This window comes from Capronia epimyces, assembly GCF_000585565.1.
Source record: "Capronia epimyces CBS 606.96 chromosome Unknown aczIQ-supercont1.1, whole genome shotgun sequence".
Lineage (NCBI taxonomy): Eukaryota > Fungi > Ascomycota > Eurotiomycetes > Chaetothyriales > Herpotrichiellaceae > Capronia > Capronia epimyces.
Genome location: NW_006912904.1, coordinates 2826048 through 2849385, shown reverse-complemented (window position 1 = coordinate 2849385; position 23338 = coordinate 2826048). Strand labels below are relative to the sequence as shown.

Here is a 23338-nt window from a genome sequence, read left to right as displayed (position 1 = left end):
CCTACCTACCTCTCGATCGTGGCATAATACAGATCCTGGTAAGAGGACCGAGTCTACCAACGAAATCAGCGGTACGTTGACTAGCTTGACAAGGCTTTTCTGGAAACATGCGTCTGTTCTTGTTCAATCTTGAGATTAAAAATAAAAGAGACAAACTCGGTCTTGGGAACTAGTGTAGACTGGCCCGGGCAGGCGGGAGAGAGCGAGAACACACATATATCCAGACACATATATCCAGCTCATCCGCAGGGTGTGGTTATTTATTCTCCATCATGTGGCCATCCCAGCCCTGCTCCTCCCTGCTTGCTAACTCAATGTGACAGTTCCATTGTCAGCTCTGCTGTGTCTTCCCGACAAAAGGATCCCCGGCGATACCTGCTGCTCAAGTGCTCTGAAAAAACAACATTTCATCCCATGTCATGCCTTTTCCAACCTTTCCAGAAAGCAGGGCATTCGCGTTGCTGACTTGGCCATTTCATGCAAGTCGTCAGTCTCATTGTTCCATCTCCATGGCCGTTGTCCTTTGTCATTGGTAGCAGTCGTCAGTTTCGTAGTAGACATGTATACCCAACCCTTAATTGTGGCCGTTCCGTTCCATTTCGCCTGTAAAAAATTCCCACCTCAAATAGGCCTTGTATGCGACGTCCCCCGGTGAACACTGGCCGAGATTTCCAAAACACCATCTACGCCGCGCCTGGATCTGTTTGCAACTTTACGACGCCCCAGTGTTCCGCCGTTCGCGCGTGCGGCTACGGCCTTTCATGCTCTTGACTCGACTCAGAAATCCACCACCAGAACTTCCGGACTTGGCTTCTTCGATGCCCATGCTGTCAGAGGTCAGCTTTCTTTCAAGCCCCAAGCCGCGTCGAGGGCTGCTGGGTGCACGAGCTCGACCGTTCTTCTGTTGTCCTTCGGCGAATGCGATCTGTGTGCCCTTCTTCTCGTAGTCTTTGTCATACTCCTGGAAGAACGGATTGGCGCTGGTCGGTTCGGCCTTTCCTGTGCCAAGCGGGCTACTCGTGCCTGCCACCGGCTCGGGCGAGGTTACACGTCCCGTCTCCGAGTATTTTGGTCGGACAGATTTGATTCTCTGAGCCAGGCTTTTCTTTCGAGACAACCCACCTGCGTTGAATGCTTGCTGAGCGGCCTCGTTCTCACTCTCTCGACGTTGTATCGCCGCTCGGCTTGCAGGGGCGCCTTCTAAGAATGTGCTTGTACCAAGTCCATAAGTCTCCTCACCATGGACTGGTTCCGTACGAGCTATAGGATTGAAGCTGGCGCTCCGGTCAGTTTGTGGTCGACGACCATAATCGGTAACATCTTCGGCAGCCGCGGCTTCGTTGTAATCGACGTGTGCTTCTTGGCCGGTTCCATTATACTGATCAAGGTTCAGTTTTGAATTGACAGGACCCGCCCCCCCGAGTTGCATGTTGATTGAATCTTTGGGAAACGCTTGGATCGGAGCTTGTTTGGCGCCCTTTCGGTTGCGATGGGGATTGCAGGCATCGAAAGGACCATCGTGATGAAATACTAACATGAGGTCAGCAGGACCACACAAGTGTTAAGGACATGTTGGCTTACACCCCGTTCCGTAGATGCTGGTGACATCCAGTTTGTCAATGACATCCAACTTCGCGTTGGGTTTCTTAGAGCGGTGTGAACCTTTTCCTTCGCGCAGTTTTCTTTCCCTCCTCCTTTTTTCGGACTCTGGATCCATGTCTTTGGGTTTCTCGCGTACTGAAGATTCCGAATTACGTCGCGGCGGACGTACATTTCGAGGACGACTCAGTCCAGGGGGGTCTGCAAAGATATCAAGCTCGTTTTGCTGTTCCCGGCGGTTGCCTTGTTGGCGTCGACGTTCTTCATCGGAGTTGCTATGTCTGTGCCGGGGAGGAAGTCCTCTTGGATGAGGTCGCGTGACAATATTTTCTCTGCGAGCAGTGCCGTTCGCCGGAGGCTTTTGCGCGGCTTTCGACGAGTCATCGAGGCTCAATAGTCCCTGAGGCAACGTCAGAGAGAGGTTCGGCAAAAGAACAAAGAGTTACCGACGAAGAAGTCTAGAGTTTTATCAGCTGATGGTATTTCATCGTTGTCTCGCGCAGCCCTGGCCTTGGTCGTTCTGTCTGGTGACGCAATCTCACTGGCATCGAGAAATGGATTTTTAGTACCAGTTCTGACGGGAGCGAGCGCAGGACTAATGGTGTTATCGGAAACACGGCTGCGGAAAGGATTGTTCGATGCTAGAGGAGAAGGGCCGCGTTCTGGGAGACCATCGTCAGTTATGTTGCCCATGGTGAGTAGCTGTCGCGTGCAGGGAGGACGACAACAACGAATACAGGGTCAATAAGCCCAGGACCAAGACTTGCACCAAGAGGGTACAACAAAGGCGACAAGGACGCGTTGGATCTGGGAATATAGCTCACATACCAATAAATGGTGCAGCTTGAGCCATTGTTACCCGATCTTCTCGTCTACAGCAACACTTCGACTTCAGGAAGGTCTCGGAACTGGCAATTACGCGCAGACGGTCTGTCGGCGTAGAGTGAGCAGGTAGAAGTGCTGGCAACCGAAAAGGAGGTCGTCGTGGCGAAGGGAGACGCTCAAAGTTCAAAACAGATTACGTTCTCCTTGCTGGCCGGCGATCCAAGGGACTCTGATGTGGGTCGTGAACGACAACTGGAGAGAGTGGTTTTTGCTTAGATTGAGGAGTGGACTGTGTACACTGTATTGTGGTTCCCGTGGCCCCTATCCGGGAAAATCACAGGAACGCAGGCAAACCGGGCCCGTGCGCCAGATAACCAAGAGGCGCGCGGGGCTATTGGCTGTGTAGGGAAGACAATACAAAGTAGGCTATGCTTGGTGTCGCGATGAAGGATGTGTGAGAGGAAGAAAGAAGAAGAGATACGATGGAGGCCGTCGGAAGGAAGTGAAGTTGACTGGCAACGAGGAGAGTCAGGCCATTATTATCATTATTATTATTAGTAGGGGAATCCTGTAGCAGCAAAGAGAAGCCGAGAGGGACCTGCGCAGGCAGGCAGGCGCAGGTGCATAACCGATCTTTGGCGGAAACGCAGGCACCAACACTGCCGAACAGCACTGCCAACCACCTCCATCCCCATTTGATATTGTCGTGTCCGGGTGCTGTTATATATTCGTTAATGGTCTTAATCCCAACGGTCGGACACATTATTGACTCTAGCCCTCCCAACTCGATCACGTCTCGATCTGAGCGCAGACAGCCTGGAACAAACTTGGCAACGGTCCTTAGCAACTGACTGACACTTCTGGCAGGGCAGCGACAGCGAGCCTAAAGATCGCCTACCAGCTTTGCGGACGGCGAATCTCTTCTGTCTGCTCAACTTGCAGGTTTTGACACAGTGATCGTCCCCCCTTTGCCGTCCTAGGCATTGGCCTGGTTTCTTCTGGAGACCCGAAACAGTCAGTCTCCTACTCGTTAGGTGCTCGTACAGCACAGCCTCACTCCATCCTACCTCCATCCACTCAGAGTCTTGAGCCACCATATTCTGATCGAGAGACTGAAACCCAAGTCGGCGAGTCAAGCATCGAGTCTGGTGCCAACATCCCAGTATCCCTCGACATACTCCGTACACGTTGGCCGTCCGGGGCACCCATCACTCAAGAGAGCCTAATTAGGTGCAGGGAGTCCGTCCACTGTCAGCATACTCCGTACCTGGGGGACAGGTCAACAGCTTCTCCGCCCCTTGCTCGAACTCAAACCCGACACGGAAACTGTCAGCCGGCCTGGGGTCGTGTTCCCTTTGGCTTTGCCACTGGTCCACAACCCAAACCAGTTGAGCGACTTGCTCCCGCCAGCGAACTGCAACAGGAACATTCCGTTAGGTCGACAATTGAACCTAACCATCCACGTATATTAGACACGTGTCTCCTGCATTGCGCACCACTACAAAGTGACTGCCTTGACGTCACTTGGCAAAATTGCTTTCTATTCACCACCCGCTGGCTTACTGAGAAATTGCTGGTTTTTGTCCCACGGGATCGTTGAGCCCGACCACTGAGCATCATGGAGCATACCTCACCTCCTGCTCCCATCTCACATCGCTTTACGCTCGAGCTCGAGTTTGTCCTCTGCCTCGCGAATCCTCATTATCTTCAATATCTGGCTGTGAATTATCCCCATCTACTCAATACGCCGACAGCATCCCAAGGGACAGCCGAGATCGCAGATTGTGATGCTGCGCGATTTGCACGATACCTCAAATATCTTTACGAATACTGGCGAACTCCGGTTTATGTCAAATATCTGACGCACCCGGGGGCAACTCTTCGGAATCTTGAACTTCTACAACAGGAGCAATTTCGGAGAGACATAATTAGACCAGACGTTGTCGCCAAATTGTTCGAGACGGACCCTGCACAAGATACTCCTAGCCCTGATGATCCAGAGGCGATTCCACCAGTCGAGCAAGTCGGCTAAGCTGACTATTCGTTGGGGGCCAATCTTGCATATCGTACGAGGATGATCGAGAGTAGTGCAAAGTGCGCGTTCCACCTGATATTGTACCTTGAAATAGACTCCGCTGCATTTTCAAGTCCGAACGCCAGGCAAGGCAAGTGCAAATACCGGACGGCCATCTACTGTCCGCCTCATTTCCGCTGCGGTACCAGACAACGATGATGAGCAACACTGCATTTGGACTGCGCACTATCCCTACAACAGTCCACGGTCTGCGTCCATAGCTGAAGTTCGAGAAAGATCAGAATGAAGACTGGCAGTCAGCTCCGGTAGTCCTAATCGATGCAATTGAGCGTGTTGAATAGTCTCCAAGAGTGGTCTGACTTTGCTCTGTCTCCCGCCGCAATGTCCAGGGCTCACTCACCGGCATGTTGGCGGCCACGCCCGACTGGGTATAGCCACATAGGCAAGGACGGTTTAACATACGTGCACTCAGGTGCTGCGGTGTTTATCTCAAAATTTAGCCACGGAGTAGTGTGGCAGCTGGTGACTGATAGAACATTTTCCACACAAAGGACGTGTGGCAGGACGATGACAAATAAATGCAAAGGAAGACATGGCTTGCTTTTCGAGCTTTCGAAGGGCCCCTTTTTGTACCTGATACCAATGTGCGATGATGCTGAAATGTGAGCAAGATTGAAGTATCTCTATGGACTTTGACAAGGCCGAGGCATCTGTCTCATCTGCGTCGGTCACAGGGGATAGTGAAGGTCTCGTACCTGGATATAATCTTTATACTATGATAACAACTGAAGGTCCATAGAATCAAGCTGTGGGCAAGGCACCGCAACCTGGAATAACCACTTCAATATCAAGGAATATCTGGTCAAGATGACTCAAGGAACCGAACATCGTTTTTCACGAGTTATGGCGATGTGTTCCGTGTTCTTGGTGTACATCAGTACATCTTTTGGACCATATATTTGTAGAGCACCATTCATCTCTGAGAGGCCTCGGAAGGACAGTTCGACCGAGTTGGAAGGGGATCAGATTCATATCAGGAAGTTGCAGTGATGCACTCCCGTTCGCTTCAGTCCATGTTCCTGTGATGTGCCCTACCGCAGGGCATATGATCTCTCTATATGCTTGGCGACTGAAATGAACACAGGCACTTCACAAACAAATCGAAAAAATAACCAAAAACAAATGCGCCCCATGGGATTCGAACCTGTCCTCTCGTCTGGCGTGGGCAACAAAAACTCTAGTCCTCTGAAGCCCAACTACCCACATGGGTGGTTGAGGTTCAGAGGAAGAGAAACCTCCTCATCTACTAAGTAGATGAGAACGAGGTTTTTTATCCGGTCGTGTTCGTCAGGTTATCTCCTACCATAGGTCCTCACGGTTGAGGCCATGAATGGTAGAGACCTTCTTCCATCGTCTGTAGGCTCACTACTGCTAACACCGGTAAAGTGCAGGAGTAATGCTTTTCTCAGAGTCAGTCCAGTCAGGGGTCCGCCTCTAGGATTCACGGCTTCGCCCAAGAATAAGCTGCCTCATATCTGGTGGCCACACCCTCACGCCTCAGCTAGCCTAGCAGTTGTGGAGCTAGGGCTGAAACCCGGGATAGATATGAGAAATTGTTGGGAGAATTTGGGAACTTCACATATTCAACCCTTCATTTTTGGTGCCATGTGTTAGCAAGGCTGAATGGGGATGTTCTGCCGAAGTGCAGTGAAGCCTCGTGTCTGGTGCCAAGTTGCTCCCCGACCTTCTGTTTTATCTGCTGCCAGTAGGCTGCAACCACTGAAGGCTCACCGGTCATGGTTCTCGACTTGCCTAAAGATTATACTCGTTCTTTGTGTTTTCATCTCGCTGGGTCTGGGTGGAAATAGGTAGGGGTTGGGAGGGTTGGTCTGTTCATGCTATATGAGCGCGAACTGCACCAAGCGTTCAATGTCCGCCTCGTCAAGGTCTGAACGACTATATCATGGCCACGGATACAGAATGAAAAGAAACAGCTGTCGTCCGAGACTACTACCTATTAATACTACGAAGTGCGTACAGGCTACGGTCAAATTTGCACCAATCACCAACAAGACAATGGTGTTGACGTGGGACCGGATCGTTTCGAGCCGAGATTCCAGGTTTGGTGGAAGAGGAGCTGCGGGTGGTCAGTGGTCACCACTCCCCTCCTTGCGGTCGCAACGCGCTGAGGCGTGTTTCACCTCGTCGAGAGATAATTAGGCCGGAAACCCCTGTGCACCAGTCCCTACCTTACCAAGTTGCTCCCCCAAGAAATGCGTTATTCGAGTCTACGTGTACACGCCACATCTCCAAGGGTGTGCCAGAACCCTGCTGCCACAGACGGTCAAAGGTAGTCTGAACCGCTGCGCTTGTGTGAAGAGATAGACACTTGAGGGCAAGATATTGTTTGCGGCACATATACCACCAGACGAAAAGATACACCCGTTTGTTCAACAACCTATTGCGCCGCGAGGAATCGCCATCGAGGCAAGACCAAGACCATCCGCGACTTTCCACTTCCACACCGGTCACCGACGCAGCCCTCGTGATGGTGTCGACGAGACACCACCCGCGCCCTTTCCCGGAGCCAGCGTCACCCACTGGATCCAGCCGGTCCAACACCGCAGAACCAGCGTCGAAGGTGTCTTCTTCCCCGCCACCCAACAATGCAGTTGCCGTGTCCTCGAGGAGCACTCGAAAGCGCCGATCAGATGGGACGGTTACTGCTGGACGGGCATCGTCGGCGTCTGAAGCCAGGTACCTGCATAAGGTTCCACCCCTCCTATTGATCTGGCTCTGGGTCTCGCTTCCCCTGGTGCTCTGGGACACGGGCTACATCTTCTGTCGACCACACTCAATGCCTGGAGGCAGCTTGCATTGGCCGTTATGGAAGCCATACGCGCTTTATGGGACGGTCGACTATGTCTACGGCTGGCCTGCATGGAATGGACATGTTGGATTTACTGCGGCACAGGCATCATTAAATGTGGCTGAAACGGTCATGTACATCTACTACCTGGCTGTAGTATTCAGAAATGGTGCCCCAGGAGTTTTAAATTTCAGCGACCTTAATGGGTTGCTAGTCGGGAAACGTGACCAGGCCATCGCGGGACCCGGCGTGGCCAAGGCTGTGCTGGTGCTGTTTTCTGCTACGGTCATGACCCTGAGCAAGACTGTGTTGTACTGTAAGTCGACTCGTTTCAGTGTGTGGGTTTCAGCTGACTGACAATGTGATACGCCTCAGGGCTTAATGAATATTTCTCGGGATTTGCCAATGTTGGCCACAACACACTGCCCGACTTGCTGCTGCTGTGGGTTCTCCCCAATGGACTTTGGCTTATATTTCCGGTCTATATGATCTATGTTCTTGGGAAAGAGATGCTTGAAGGAATGGACGGTATCGCATCCGAGAAAGAGGAGTGATGGGAGAGGAGCACAGCTACTAGGGTCAATGCGAGGGAGGCCAACGTGGACCGACGTCAATTTGCCCCGTGTTCAGCAAGTGACGTTATGATACAACTCCTTCTACGTCTTTTGCGGGTTCTTAGATCATGAGACCTGCTGACTTCAGAAGGTCGCCGAGCGGAGGACTGTTCCACTGAGACACCCGACGCGCCATCTGTGGTAGATCTCGCAGAGGACCAGACCCTTGGAGCAGGTCGATGTGGATGGGCATGTTCATCTTGTTCAACCTCTCAGAGTACAGTCGAAGTTTGTGCTTGGGTTGCAACGGCGAGCGGTAGGTGACAGTGAACTGGGGCCCCGCGGCGGGATTTGGTCATAAGCACAGCACCCTTTCAGAACTTGCCGATGCTTTTGCGAAAAGACCTGTCAAGGTGGCCGTTGAACCTGATTCGGCGCGATCGGTAGGCGGGGGGAGCAAAGTTTCATTTTGAATGTCAGCAGGTGCAGAGGTGGGACAGGATAGCAGAGAGTCACAGCGAGCGGATGGAGGCAAGCATGTGTTGCAATTGGATACCGGTCTGTGGCAGAGTGAGTGTGAGGGCATGGGAAGCGCAGAAGCATATAAGTACCTACCGACGTGCAGTAGATGGGTCGAAGGGCCTCATCAAACAAATAGGATAATCTGCGGGCCAGGACACATGCGGGGGAGGCGTCAATAATAGGCGGGGTCCCTCAAGCCTTCGGCCCTGACAGGGATCACGCTGACCATGAATCTGGACTTCCAGGCGCTGGGAGCGGAGGATTCTCCTAATGGGGCGGGACGGGATGGGCTCAGGAGGCTAAGGGGCTTAGGGGCTTAGGGGCTTACAGTAGGGGGATGGCCCTCTGTGGCACTGCCAGTGATGGTACCTAATGACCTGCAGGCACGTAGCAGGTGCAGACGAGCTAGGCAGCATTGCGGGGTAGTACATGACACCGCTCCCGGGATCATGCTGTCGTTGCACGGCTTGGGAGGCTGCCCTCGGAGTGTACCTGCTACCTAGAGCTTACTTGGACTACCCGCCTAGGAGCCTGATGCACTGTCCGTACCTGCTACCTCGTCTAATGTCTGGATGCAACCTCAGCTGTTGTTGTTGCCGGAAAGAAATGCCTACGACGCCTCTTTCTACACCGCACCATTTGGTGCCAATGTAGCACTGGCCTGCGCCTGCGCCTGCCCTTCCGGATCCGTGTCTCGCTGCCATCTGCAATGCTAGAAGCAATGGATGAATGCGTTGTGTCGTCGTGGTGGCACTGTCACTGGTACTGGTACTGGCAGTTGCTGCCACCAACCTGGTGATTGATTCATCCTGCCGGCCATCTCATCCGTCCATCCCATGATCGGTCCAGTCGACGATCCATTCGACGATCCATTCGTCCTCCTACTCCGCCAGCTGTCATCCTCGGCCTCACGCTGTTCTAGTGATGGAGACGATGATGATGATGATTACAATGGGAGGTATCATTCACGTGCATCTGCTCAACCGTCTCCATCCCGTCGCCCTTTTCTAGTTCAAATATCTCTCGAGCTCCATCTCGTGCTCATCCACTCATTCACTCCGAATCCCTCCAGATCTTCCCCGGCCAACACTACTTCCGTGGCCTGTTCTATTCACCGCTGCATGTTGTGTTCTGCCACACGTACCACCGACCGACGGGCTGGCTAGCGAAGACTCACACCTCCCTTGTGCTGACCGACAACAAGTCAGCGCACACGGTCCAACACCTCTCCAACGTGCCTCTCAGTGTCTGGCTAGGTTGACATCGGTTGTTCGAAATCAGGCTATACTCCAAACCAGCACTAGCCATTGGGTCCGTCGTTGACAAGCAATGTGGCTTTCCACCATCCCGGCTGCGGCGTTAGCCGCTCTGCCGTTGCTGCTGCTGCTGCTGATGCCCAATAATGTCCTGGCCAGCGTGAGTTTCTCCCCTTCACCTTCCCAAGCCAACGCGGATGGCCACCTGGATCTAGCCATGAGTATTCAACTTGATCGCCAATACTATCCCACTAAAAAATGCTTCACCTGGCCTCCACCTTTCACTTCCTCAATGCCACCCTGCAACTGTCCCCGTACTTACAATCCGTCTTGAAGCCTGTCGAGTCCGCCGAATCCATCCACAAGCGACAAGCGACTCAGCCGTTTAACGACGACTACAATGGGCCCATATACACCTCGCCTCCGAGTTACCCGTCGCCCTGGGGGTCAGGCTCTGGGAATTGGAGTGCGGCATACGAAAAAGCCCGGGCTTTCGTCAGTCAGTTGACTCTGCTCGAAAAGGTCAACCTCACCACTGGCGTTGGGTGAGTGTCCATGTTTCAACGCTGCACACCGGGCCTTGTTTGAATTGACCAGGTGCTAGTTGGGAGTCTGAGAGTTGTGTCGGAAATGTTGGGTCGATCCCTCGTATCGGGTTTCCCAGTCTTTGCATGGAAGACGGACCCTTAGGTGTCAGAAATAGTGAGTTGGCAGTGCCTGCACGCCATCCTGGTGCACCTACTCGTACTAATTGATTCTCAGCCGACTATGTCTCTGCCTTTCCCGCAGGCATGAATGTTGCTGCGACATGGGACCGCAATCTTGCCAGACTCCGTGGGGAGGCTATGGGTGCAGAGAACAGAGCCAAAGGTGTTGATGTCCAGCTCGGCCCCGTCTGCGGTCCGTTGGGCCGCTCCCCTGAAGGTGGAAGAAACTGGGTGAGCAGTCGTTGCCCGCTCGCAGACCTTCTAGGTATCTGACTAGATTAGGAGGGCTTTAGTCCCGACCCGTATCTGACCGGGGCTCTCATCGGTCCCACGATCCAAGGTATTCAAAGCCAAGGCGTCATTGCGTGTACAAAGCACTTCATTGGCAACGAGCAGGAACATTTTCGTCAAGTGGGTGAATCGCAGGGTTACGGATGGAACATTACAAGCTCCATCAGTGCCAACATTGACGACAAGACTATCCATGAGCTTTATCTTTGGCCTTTCGCCGATGCGGTTCGAGCAGGCACCGGCTCAGGTACGTCTTCTCTGACCCGAACCCATTGACGAGCATCCTGACGTGAGTAAAGTCATGTGCTCCTACAATCAAGTCAACAATTCTTACGGTTGTTCTAACTCGTACACCCTGAACCACCTCCTGAAGAACGAACTCGACTTCCAAGGCTTCGTCATGTCCGACTGGCAAGCTCAACACTCCGGTGTCGGCACAGCTTTGGCTGGCCTTGATATGAGCATGCCTGGTGACACTTTATTCAATTCCGGCTATAGTTTCTGGGGCACCAACTTGACCATCGCTGTGATCAATGGCACTGTTCCAGAATGGCGAGTTGATGACATGGCTACCAGAATCATGGCAGCCTATTACTACGTTGGCCGCGACACTCACTCGGTACCCACTAATTTTTATGCTGTAAGTACGCCCGGTGGTTTTATCAGCAAGATCCTGACCCCTTTGGCAGTGGAGTCAAAACACCTACGACAAGATCCACCAAGCTGATCCCAACTCTCCCATTGGTCTTGTCAACCAACATGTCAACGTGCAGGACGAGCATCGTAACGTTATCAGACAGGTTGGCCAGGCTTCCAATGTTCTGCTCAAGAACACCGGCGGGCTGCCGCTGACCGGCAAGGAGAGGCAAGTCGGCATTTTCGGTTATGATGCTGGAAGCAACCCCTGGGGTGCCAATGGCTGCCCAAATCGAAACTGCAACAACGGAACTCTGGCGATGGGCTATGGTAGCGGGACAGCCGAGTTTCCTTATCTTGTGACTCCGGAACAAGCTATCCAGCAATATGTCCTGACTCAAACCGACGGTGAGGTCTTTGCCATCCTCGACAACTACGCCGATACCCAGATCGAAAATGTGGCCAGCCAAGCTGACGTTGCACTTGTCTTCGCCAACGCTCAGTCAGGAGAGGGATTCATAACTATCGACGGAAACACTGGTGATCGCAACAATCTGTCTCTTTGGGAAGGAGCAGACCGATTGATTAATAACGTGACCAAATATAACAAGAATGTCATCGTGGTACTGCACACCGTCGGTGCCGTCAATGTTTCGACATGGTACGACAACGAAAATGTCACCGGCATCATCTGGGCTGGTCTACCGGGACAAGAGAGCGGCAATGCGATTGTGGACGCCCTGTATGGTTTCATCAACCCTGGTGGAAAGCTTCCATTCACCATTGCCCGCAACCGAGAGGACTACGGGACCGATGTCTTCTACGAGCCCAACAACGGCCAATTCAACGCCCCGCAGGATCTCTTCTCCGAGGGCGTCTTTATTGATTATCGTTACCTCGATGCTCATGGTATTGATCCCGTCTACGAGTTTGGATTTGGTCTGAGTTACACCACCTTTGAATACTCCAATTTGGTCATCACTCCGGCCAATCCAGCCCCATATACCCCGACCAGCGGCCAGACCGGCCCTGCTCCTGACCTTGGGAATGCAAGTACCGATCCTTCGCAGTATCTCTTCCCTAACGGAACCATTACCTATCGACCCCAGTTGTACATCTACCCATATTTAAACTCGACCGATCTGCAAGGGTCGGCCGACGACCCCGACTACGGTCTCCCGGCGGACGAGTATGTCCCGGCAGGCGCAACAGATGGATCATCTCAACCTCTACTGCCAGCAGGCGGTGCCCCAGGTGGCAACCCAGGCCTCTATGAAATTGTTGCGACCGTGACCGCGACCATCATCAACACCGGGAGTGTTGAAGGTGATGAGGTCCCGCAATTATATGTCTCACTGGGAGAGGGAGAACCGCCGAAGGTCTTGCGCGGGTTTGATCGTCTGACCATTGCGCCTGGTGCATCGGCAACTTTTACCGTGGACCTGACTCGCCGCGATGTCTCCGTATGGGACACTACCGTACAGAACTGGGTTGAAGTGAGCAATCCCACCATCTACGTTGGCGCCTCAAGCCGAAACCTACCTTTGTCCGGCATTCTGTCAGCCGGCGGGTCGGGAAGCCCTTCTCAACCATCCGCGCCTGGTTGGGGTTCTTCGAGCTTCACTTGGAGCGGAGGTTACGGGCATCCTACTCCTAGTGTCTCACCTCCGGTTAGCCAGATCTCCGATGGTCAACCACAGTTTCCAACACGGCCTCCAGTGACTCAGGTCTCAGATGGTCAGCCACAAGCCACGACGGCCTAGAATGAAAAAGAAGGCCAAGGAGACGGGTGCCCTCGACCGCGATTGTCTGGTTGGTGGAATAAAAGTAAATGAGTTACATCATGGACCGGCTGTGGTCTCTTTAAAAATGAATGTGTCTCCGGATGAGGAGAGTGAGAATCAAGCAGGAGGTTCGAAGCCAGCTTGGGCGGCTACCTACCTGTGCGGCCAGTGATGCCACTGCGCGGCAGACGGCTAGTGCGAGCTCCGGCACCAAGACAGGGCAAGAGTACTGCTGACGGTTGAGCAAAAGGAAATGGAGTTGGCTGTACATGGCTTTGGCGAGCGAATGAATAATGACAAGTGTTCTGCTGATTGCTGCAGTTTGTATTGAATAAGCATCTTGCGCAAACGTGTCGTTTCTGGTGCCTCTCCTACAAACCTCTAATTGCCATCCTAGACTGTTGGATACGAGCAATAACAGTCAAACAAGTGGGCTGGAGTGTGAGCAGGATGGATGAAGTCTTGACATGTGGACGAGGCTGAAGTGGCGAAGCTCTGACTGGTGCTCTCGGGATTGGTGTCGTCATGACATTAACGCTTCTCCACGCGTGCCGTAGACTCGACCCCTTATTCGGGCCTGTCATGCCAACGCGGGTAGAATATTAGGGGGGAAGACAGAGACAGAGACAGAGACAGAGCTGGAGGGATGCAGATCGTCTGTAGATCACGTACAGCTAAGGACAAGGAGAATACTGTCCCTCAACGTCAAGTCCGGATCCAGCGACATCGACATCGGCACCCATACACCGTACATACTCTGGCACCTGGAGTCTGCGGCTGACAGGAACAGGAACAGGAGCACAGATGCATTGCATTGCATTGCCAGAGCCTTGACCACATCACAGATTATATCTTATAACTTACAACCTACAACTACAACTACAACTACAACTGACACGTCTGAACACGCTGCGGGCTTACAACCACAACTGACTCGTCTGAACACGCTTGCGGGCTTATGTACTCTTAAGAACTGGTGGCTTGTCCAGGTACGGGTACGGGTACGTTGAAGGACCAAATCTCGTATCAGAACCGCAACAATCGGAGCGAAACTGGCGACCCATTCCATTCCCATATAACCTTCTCCGTCTCGCCAGGAGGCACGCAGGCAACATAACATGGCTGTCAAATTCAACGAGCATTCTTCTTCCTCATCTGCCTCCAAATTCAAGGACCCTTCTTCCTCCTCCTCTCCTCAACATAACATGCCTGTCGAACTCAAGGACCGTTCTTCTTCCTCCTCTCCCTCCTCGCCCGGCCCGCGGGTTCTGTATTGGTTCCGAACGGACCTACGGCTCGATGACTCGCCTGCCCTGACGACAGCCTTGTCATTGAACCCGTCGGCGTTGATCCCGCTGTGGACATGGGACCCGCATTACATATACGCATCGACAAGCGGACAGGGGCTGGGCCAGCGACTGGGCCAGCGACAGCGCGGGTGCGTGAACCGCTGGGCATTCCTGGTCGCATGCATGAACGACGTGTCGGCGTCGCTGACGAAACTCAACCCGAAGCAGAAGCTGCACGTGGTGCGTGCGGCGCCGGCCGCGATCATGGACGCATTGTTGCGCAAGTGGAAGATCGACGTCCTGGTGTTCGAGAAGGACACCGACGCCTATGCGCGCACCCGAGACGCCCACGTCACCCGCATTGCCGAGGGTCTCGGAGTCAAGGTCGTCGCCGTGGCCGGTCGCACGCTGTTCGACAGTGACGACGTCGTCCGGCACAACGGCGGCAAGCCGACCTTGACCATGGCCCAGCTCGTCAAGGCGGCAGGCAAGATCGGCGACGGGAAGCCGATGCGTCCGCTGGATGCGCCGACAATCTTGCCGGATCCTCTCGATTGGGCCGAGATGAATCTGGATGGCCTTGTGCTGCATGAGGTCAATGACGCACCTTCGGTCAGCTGCGACTTGAAAGCCGCCGTGGACGAAAACGAGAACGAGACCGAGCACGAGACCGAGCACGAGACCGAGCACGAGAACGAGAACGAGAGCGAAAAAAAGACACAGACCAAGACAAACGTTCAGGCTCACCCAGACATGTCCACTGCGCGCTCGGGTATGGATTCCAATGCAGCCCAACATCTAGACATTCCCCCTAAATCTTCTCCCCTCAAAGCCTCTCCCAGGTCGCTGTCGTTCCCTGGGATGGGCCTCAGCGACAGACAGTTCTCGGCAGGCCTGATGGGGCCGGAGGGGACGTTTTCGATCCCGACGCTGGAGGAAATGGGCGTGGTTGGCCCTCAGCTTCACCGTGACGCCGACACCGACACTGACGCAACCAGCACTATCAGCAGTGGTACAGGCAGTGGCAACGGTGGCAACACAACGTCAACGACCCAGTCATTGTATCGCCAGGGTGGTGAAACCGCGGGCCTCGCTCTCCTGGCGGCCCATGTCACGGACGAAACGTACATAGCGACGTTCGAAAAGCCCGCCACAGCGCCCACGGCGTTCGACCGGCCCGCGACAACCCTGCTCAGCCCGCACATGCATTTCGGCAGCGTCTCGGTGCGGCGGTTCTGGTGGGCGGTCCAGGACGTGCTGGAGCGCCGACGCCTCGCCAAGCAACCCGTCAGTCCTCACCCGGTCAATCTGCCGGGCCAGCTGCTGTTTCGAGACATGTACTTCGCGGCGTATGCTGCCGTGGGCGCGTCGTTCGGCCAGGCGGTAGGGAATCCCGTGGCCAGGTTTGTCCCGTGGGCGTTGCTGTCGAAGTATCCGGGGATCCCTGCCACTGGATCTCTACGCGATGATGGCGAGCCCGAGCCCGAGTCCCGCTACATGGTCGACGACCCGCAAGCGGAAGAATACTTCCAGCGCTGGAAATACGGGTGTACAGGCTTCCCGTGGATCGACGCGCTCATGCGCCAGCTCCGGCAGGAAGGCTGGATCCACCACCTGGGCCGGCACGCCGTGGCATGCTTCCTGACCCGCGGCGGCTGCTATGTCTCGTGGGAGCGCGGCGCCGAGGTGTTTGAGGAGTGGCTGCTCGACCACGAGGTCGCGTGCAACGCCGGCAACTGGATGTGGCTGAGCTGCTCCGCCTTCTTCTCCCAGTTCCACCGCGTCTATTCGCCCGTCAGTTTCCCCAAGAAGTGGGATCGCCGTGGCGAATTCGTCAGGCGCTATGTGCCTGAACTCGCGGGCTTTGATGACCAGTTCATCTACGAGCCGCACAAGGCGCCAATAGCCGACCAGAAGCGGTGGGGGTGTCTGGTCAAGAGTGATGGGTATGGACTTGAACATTATGCTGCCTCGACCTCGACGACTGGGTATGGTACGGGCAATGGAGCTGGTGCCAGGGCGATGATGGACAGCAACAGCAGTGGTGGTGCCGGCAGTGACAAAAGTCATCCTACTCCCCCTGGCCAGAGGCTCTACCCGAAGCCCATGTTCGATTTCAGCCAGCGCAGGCAGTTCTGCCTAGACAAGATGAAGCAGGCGTACGAGGTCGGCCTGTACGGCGACGACGAGAGGGTGCTGAGCGGCGAGTGGAGGAGCTTGTTTGGGCTCGAGGAGCAACAGGGCAAGGAGGCGGATGGCAAGTCCGTGTCGTCCGACGCAGACTTAGGGTTTCGCGGTGTGAAGCGCCAGCGAAGCGGAGTCAAATCGGCGCTGCTGGATGGCAAGCAACGCAGATTGGAGACTGTTGGCGCTGATATGGTACATGAGCAGCACGGTTCTAGTCAAACCGATCAGAGCCCAGGAGACCAAGATCAAGACCGACACTGACACCAAGATGGCGGCGACCACCAGGGATGGAGGAGCAGGACGAGAGTGACGAACAAAGAGCCCGCGCAAAAGAAGAAGCAACAGACCCTCGACGCGGTGGTGAAGAACTTGAGATCGAGGTAGAAATGATGGAGTTGGTTGGCGTTGGCGCGGGAGCTGGCACTGTAGGAACGTGTTTTGGTCTTATCTTTTCCTTCCAAAGTGCTGTTCGCGTTCGGCCAGCCGTTGAAATGGGCAAAAAACACGTCTCACAAGCCCAGTCGTATAGGGGTTGGTGAGTGAGTGAAAACCCGGGTTTTATCCCATTGGGTTTTTTGATCGATATTTATGGTCGTGCTTATTTTTGGTCGTGACATGGTCAAAAGGTGGTCGCTTGTGGGATTCGAACCCTGTTTTGTGGTGTGTTGTTGTTGTTGCTGTTAGGATGCTGGGTAACCGTCGCCGTGGTTGAGAGGACTTTTCTGCAACTTCATATATGAAGGTGTGATTAAACACGTAGTCAGGTGATCCGTACGGTTCTGGAGCAGGGAAGGGGGTGAAGGCCTGGTGCTGTGAAGCTGTGAAGCCTCGTGATGTTGATGTTCCAGTTCTTCACTTGCATTGCCACTAACAGATATCCGTACTCGGGATATTCTCAGTCTCTCGCTTCCTCCAGTCTTTCTCGTGTCTCCGACAGGATCATGGGCTCAGACACAGTCCACCTCCACCCTGCGAGGTCAACAAAAGCACCCTTGAACGGATGGCACAAAAGACTATGTATGTGCCATGGGGAAAAGTTCCAGCTCTCCAGTACACCAAAGTCCCAGAAAGATGGTCTTGGTACCAGGCAAGGGGAAAGGGGAAAGGAGAGTCAGAGCCGGGGCTAGACCGTTATTGCAGCCCTCTTGATTGCTCCGCCCGTACGGAGAGGCACACACTCCTGTTGTTGCTGTTGTTATTGTTGTCGTCGTCGTCGTCGCCCTCGCATCTCGACATGCTCTTCAACCGACTCACTTTAGAAACGGGAGATTCTATGAGCTGGAATCATGGGGACGTATCTATCAACTTGTCGGCAATATCAACGCCAGATGGAGCCTGGGGCCAGTGGCATCCCAGTCCCATGTCAACAGCCTGACAGTTTGTCCCATGAAGTTGAAGTTCAATACGCAGCCATATTGCCAAGCCGGACTTAAATCAAGGCCTAAGCCCCGGCTCCGGCTCCGGACTGAAATCAAAAAGGTCGACCGACCAATGCTTCATCCTTGTTCACTACGTATCGCATTCAGACCTCTCCTACCTCGGTGTCAGCGACCCAATTACATCTAAGAAGGTGAGCGCCACACCGGCGGATCGACCGCTGAGAACAACGCCGCCTTGTGCTGTGTCGTCGATGCGACTGAACAGCGACTACTACTTTTGTCCTTGGTCCCCAAGTCTCAACTGGCTCTAATGGCTCTCTCTACCCGATGATAAATGGCTTCGTGCAGATATGGTGTATAAAGGCCCAAGTCGGGGATGTCATTCTTGCCGTCGGCGGCGAGTGAAGGTGAGGTTTTGATGAGACTAGCATTAGCCATGCTCTGGTCGAAATGAACGCATCCTGACAAGTCAAAGTGCGACGAGGCCAAACCTCAATGTGGCAACTGTGTCAAACGAAAACAGCAATGCCCCGGCTATCGAGACTTGCTTGACGCATACTTCAAGGATGAGACGTCGACGATTTCCAGTTCCTCCAGGATACCCAACCGGCGGAGATCGAGCCCGGATTCTGCGCAGGAAAGTCCCAGTCAGGTTCCTGAGACTGCTGAGCCGCTCAGGCCGTGGTCACCGTTGCTGGCGTTGAGGAAGTATGAGGAGGGTCCCGCCATTCTCCTTCAGCCATCTCGGGACGTCGAATATGGGTCGCTATGCTTCTTTGTCTCAAACTACATCAACACCCCCCGCGACCCTACCACCAATATCTTCGTCGAGCATATTCTCCCGTTATATCTGAGTGCGCCGGCCAGTTCGGCGTTGAGCCAGGCAGTCACGGCGGTAGCCATCCACGTCGCCCAGATGTGGATGCCTCGGTTTGCCGACTCTTCTGCATCGCGCGAAGCGTATCTCAATGCGGTGTCTCTTGTCAAAACTGCCCTGCAGGACTCGGTCGAGTCCAGAACCGACGACACTCTTGCCGCCGTATACATGCTGGACTTCTACGACTCTCTCAACAGACGATTCATTGACTTCGTGGACACCGGGACGCATCAGCAAGGAGGCGTCGCACTGCTACGGCACCGAGGCCCCAGCAACTTCAATACACCGCTGTCACAGCGCTTGTTTCTGGCCCTACGTGGCCGTCATATCAACTACTGCTTGGAGGTGGGTTGTCGGGTCCAGCTCGATGCCGAACTACTTGATGAAAGACCCGCCATTCTTCCCTCGGCTAAACTCGACCTCTTGAAAGCTGAGCTTACAGCTGTCAACATACTGGCTCGCGACGGGCCGGAAATGGCAGGTATGAGCCTGGTCGAGTTCCATCAGACGGTCATCAGCCGGGCACTCAGCATTGGCAGGAAGCTAGACGCTTGGACGAAGTCGCTGCCAGAGTCGTGGCGCCCGGTAGCTGTGCCGGCTTCGGAACTTCATCCGTCCATACAAGCCGCAGGCCTCTACAACAACATGTGCGATGTGTATTCCTCGCTGGCCATCTCTCACACCCACAATACTGCACGAAGTGTCCACGTGGGAGCACTGCGTCTTATCGCATTATGCAGCAACGAGCTTGAGTGTCTGGGTGTTGACGTAGATCCTGAACTTGGTGCCTACATCGAGAAGCAGATTCAGGAGATTGCCGACCGCTTCTGCGCCTCAGTCCCATTTCACTTGGGGAACAGGACTACACTCACGCTACCGCATGAACCAATGGAGTATCCACATATACCTGTTGAACTCCGCAAGATGGCAGGCTACGTCGATTCGTTTGGGACACCGGTGGAAATGACCATGGGTGACCATGCTCGAGCGGCAGCAGCCATCGGCGGGCTATTCCTCCTGACACCCCTTCGGGGGCTCATGCAGGCGCCATACGCCCGTTTCACAGCTTCAAGCCCCCGCCCATTGCTGAAAAAGTTGCGAAAAGGCCAAGCCGAGTGGATACAAGGTCAAAGACAACGCGTTCGGAAGATCTATTTGTGGCCAAGTAGCATGGTCAGCGGCCCATCCACCGTAGTGAGAGCATACAAGGCGGAGAGGCGAATACTGTTCTAGTTTCGTCACAGGCTCAACCGCTCTGGCAGAGGTGAGAAATCAAGCCTCTCGAGACGGAGTCGAAGTCGGGATTCTGTCCGAACAATTGCCTGGACCTGAGCAAACTTCCAGATTGCGATCTTATGGACGAGCAGGTTTCAGCATAGTATAGAGGATAAATACCTGCACAGAGTGGTCCTTCGTTTGATATGACCTGGTAAATGTATTATCCTCGCCTCGGGTTCATGTTTGCCTGACGGAGCGATCGAAGATGCGAGAGAATTTCAGACTAAAAGCTGACCGAAAGAGGACGAGCTGCTTGGTCGGGAAGAGGTTCACCGCAGGTCTTCAAATCAACATGCTCGAGCAGTGCACTGCATGGCGCCTCTCCTTCTGGAGGGCTGAACTGGGTTCGGACCGGAACCGTCGAAATCCGGGGGGGGTTGGGGATCTTCACGATTTGACTGTTCGGTGGCAGCTGTCAGAACGCAATGTTGGCGCATGAACTTGGGCTGTGATTTCCATAATGAGCATGTAGATTGCCCAAAGCAGGTTGGTCGCTCATAGCGAAACGCGACGGCTGGCTGAGAAGTCACGAAACGGGCGGACTTGGCCGGCTTGGGCAAGCGTCCTGCAATGCAAGCTCGATTGCAAACTTGTTCTTGTTCAAGTTCAGAGGCTTCATGGCCGATGCTGGTTCCTCCAAGGTAGAAATCGTGCTGGAAGCCTGGTTGGTAGGAAGCCAGAGTAATAGATCTCAACAAACGTGAAGAAGGCCACTGCCCGGCAATATTATTAGTAGATGCCTCCTTCCGCGGCATTGTTGAACCCCATCACGTGATAGCCCGTTCCAGGGAGGATCTCTCCAAATTCCATTCCTTTTTTTTTGCACGTTCACCATCTCCGAACCACCTTGTCCAACAAGCCTCGTCTGCACAATGTCGTGGTTCACCTCTCTGTTCACCTCTTCGAAAGCCTCCTCCCCATTGCCTGCTGCCCATTCCGCGTCAGATGAAAAGCGCTTGCTCGAAGAGGCTGCAGTTAACCCAGAACCAATACTCGAAGCTCCTAAGCCAGCCAATCCGCAGCTACCACAGACCGAACGGCCGAATAGAAACAAAGTCATATTCGGTGCTGGAGTCGCATTCTTCGCATTCTCCGTCTTGATCACGCGCAGGTCTTTCGCGCGGAAGCGATTAGCTACAAGCCCTGCCTTCTATGCGAATGCTCCTGCGCACCAAGCAGAACAATCCACCAAGGTCAGCGGTGCCATGGAGGCCATGGAGGCACTGAACCTTGCAACCATCAATGTCCTCAGTCTCGCTATGATGGCTACTGGAGGAACGATGTGGTACCTGAACATCAACAGCATGCAGGACGCAAGAAAAGTGCTTAGGGGTGGGCTCGGTGTTGATGGCACGGGCAAAACGGAAAAGGATGCCGAAGAAGAGTTCGAGGAGTGGATGGCCACTGTTCTGGCGCGAAAAGAAGTAAAGGGCGCACGGCCATCGGAGACGAACGAGAGGGGACAGGAAAGGTGAACAGCACCAGGATACAGCTACAGCCTACTTTGGCCTCAGGGATTTATGTTGCCATGGCTGGCATGATGACTGTGGCTCCAGCGAGCATCGCAGAATCAATGGGCGGTCTTGCGGGACCAGTCGTTGTCATCCAGCTTCGGAGGCTGCACTGGGTTGCTGGGCAAAATGGGCGATCGTCCTCCCGTTGTCAGTGAAGAACAGTGACATTGACTACTGGTGTATTTGGGAGACTTCGACTTAACGACTTTTCTTGAGATGGTGGTTGCCTAGAAGTGACTCATCTACATCACAAATATCGCGATCACCCTTCTCCTGCAGCACCTATTGTTGCACCATCTCTCTCATCGGACTCTTACCGACATCATCCTTGGACCCTATCAAATCCATAGCAACCGAAAATCCACCTTCTACTTCTTCAAAGACCCCTCAAGCCATTTATCGTCATTGATTCAAAGGGCGGGTACGCAGGCGACCATCTACTGTCTTTCCGCATTGCAACGGCCAGATCGAAAGCGGCGACAAGCTAGGCAACCAGTTCTCATTCATACTACCTAGGTCTGGCCCCGGATTTTCAGTCTTCGTACCCTGTCATCTTTCCACTAATTGTCCATCCTGCCACACCATCATGTCGAGTGATACTTCTGGCCAAATTCGGTCCATGAACAGTATCCGGGCGCCAGTAACACCAGGCAATGTCAGTGAAGCTTTCTGGGCCGATGATTTCAGAGTGTCATTCATTGACATTGCAGCTTTGGCTATTACCTTGGGTCTGATGGGGACCTTTGTCGCCATCCTAGTTTACGCTGTGCGAAAGAGATGTGACGGTCGACGCAATGCGTGCGATGCCTGCCACACACGCCAACGCAGCAATTTGAGCCACCGCGATGATGATCTGGAGGACGTCGGCCTTGTTTTTGACGAGAAGGACGTGGTTGGCAAACAAGACTAGGCACGTTGTTGGCAGCAACATGGAGGGGGCGTTGGAAACAGTGTATATGATCAGACCTTGTACCAAGAGTCTCCCAGTCCCCCACGCGATGTTCCAACCGAGCAACCTCCAGGTTGGATCCCTACATTGGAGTGCGCTCCACGAACAAGTTTCGTCTTGGGAATGTCAGAGGTTTACAGTTCTCGGGGCTATTGCTGTACGAGGACAATAGTTTGTGTTTTACGAAGAGACTACCACCATATTGGTTGAGTTGGTGTCCGGTCCAAGATGAACTCACAATGAATTGCCTTGGGCAATGTCAAGGTCTCAATTGTGACACGAATGCCTGCGTTGCTGAAGCTACTACATCAATGCACTGCAATCTTGACCGAATCCTGCTTTGCTCTCGTACACAATAATGGTGCTGTAGAATGACTTACACCTAGGACTCCGAGCTCTAGTAGAGGAGAGACAGCTGCAAAGTAGACAGAGGAATATAGCACTGTTGGTACCTAGGTATGCAAGGGCCAGCGCACATACAGAGTACTTCACCCTTGCCGTAGAGTTTGATTGAGATGTACTGGACGGATACGGACTGGAGGGAGATTGGTGGCTGCGGACACTGTATTGCGCCACCCGCAATGAGGACATGACTGAGTCTATTTCGATGTCGATTCGTCACCATTTGGCCAACCCGCAAACCCCAATCAGGGAGTCAACTAGACTTCGTACCTTGCATTCTCTTTGATGTGTATTTTGGTCCTTTGTTCTTTTTGCCTTAGAATTCCAAGCTCTCTGATCTGAATCCCGACAGCAAATGCACCATCCCACATCCCTCATCTCGTCG

At 53.8% G+C, this 23338-nt stretch overlaps 8 protein-coding genes across 8 annotated transcripts; 7 read left to right on the top strand and 1 right to left on the bottom strand.

Annotated features, from left to right (window-relative positions):
- Positions 1-712: 712 nt before the first annotated feature.
- Positions 713-2292, bottom strand: A1O3_01047 (uncharacterized protein; the record flags this gene model as incomplete). The annotated part of the gene is made up of 3 exons (XM_007731195.1): positions 713-1530; positions 1582-1999; positions 2050-2292. 3 exons carry the CDS (start codon positions 2290-2292, stop codon positions 713-715), a joined length of 1479 nt encoding a protein of 492 aa, XP_007729385.1.
- A 1750-nt stretch (positions 2293-4042) lies between these two features.
- A1O3_01046 (uncharacterized protein) lies at positions 4043-4456 on the top strand (the record flags this gene model as incomplete). Its single annotated transcript, XM_007731194.1, has 1 exon — positions 4043-4456. One exon carries the CDS (start codon positions 4043-4045, stop codon positions 4454-4456), a length of 414 nt encoding a protein of 137 aa, XP_007729384.1.
- A 2860-nt stretch (positions 4457-7316) lies between these two features.
- Positions 7317-7882, top strand: A1O3_01045 (uncharacterized protein; the record flags this gene model as incomplete). The annotated part of the gene is made up of 2 exons (XM_007731193.1): positions 7317-7644; positions 7704-7882. The coding sequence occupies 2 exons, from the start codon at positions 7317-7319 to the stop codon at positions 7880-7882; spliced, it is 507 nt and encodes a 168-aa protein (XP_007729383.1).
- A 2036-nt stretch (positions 7883-9918) lies between these two features.
- On the top strand, positions 9919-13057 carry A1O3_01044 (beta-glucosidase; the record flags this gene model as incomplete). The annotated part of the gene is made up of 6 exons (XM_007731192.1): positions 9919-10205; positions 10265-10362; positions 10423-10598; positions 10650-10905; positions 10958-11298; positions 11348-13057. The coding sequence occupies 6 exons, from the start codon at positions 9919-9921 to the stop codon at positions 13055-13057; spliced, it is 2868 nt and encodes a 955-aa protein (XP_007729382.1).
- Positions 13058-14283: 1226 nt separating this feature from the next.
- On the top strand, positions 14284-16815 carry A1O3_01043 (uncharacterized protein; the record flags this gene model as incomplete). Its single annotated transcript, XM_007731191.1, has 1 exon — positions 14284-16815. The coding sequence occupies one exon, from the start codon at positions 14284-14286 to the stop codon at positions 16813-16815; it is 2532 nt and encodes an 843-aa protein (XP_007729381.1).
- Positions 16816-18309: 1494 nt separating this feature from the next.
- On the top strand, positions 18310-20043 carry A1O3_01042 (uncharacterized protein; the record flags this gene model as incomplete). Its single annotated transcript, XM_007731190.1, has 2 exons — positions 18310-18345; positions 18409-20043. 2 exons carry the CDS (start codon positions 18310-18312, stop codon positions 20041-20043), a joined length of 1671 nt encoding a protein of 556 aa, XP_007729380.1.
- A 917-nt stretch (positions 20044-20960) lies between these two features.
- On the top strand, positions 20961-21563 carry A1O3_01041 (uncharacterized protein; the record flags this gene model as incomplete). The annotated part of the gene is made up of 1 exon (XM_007731189.1): positions 20961-21563. The coding sequence occupies one exon, from the start codon at positions 20961-20963 to the stop codon at positions 21561-21563; it is 603 nt and encodes a 200-aa protein (XP_007729379.1).
- Positions 21564-22188: 625 nt separating this feature from the next.
- A1O3_01040 (uncharacterized protein) lies at positions 22189-22512 on the top strand (the record flags this gene model as incomplete). Its single annotated transcript, XM_007731188.1, has 1 exon — positions 22189-22512. One exon carries the CDS (start codon positions 22189-22191, stop codon positions 22510-22512), a length of 324 nt encoding a protein of 107 aa, XP_007729378.1.
- Positions 22513-23338: the final 826 nt, after the last annotated feature.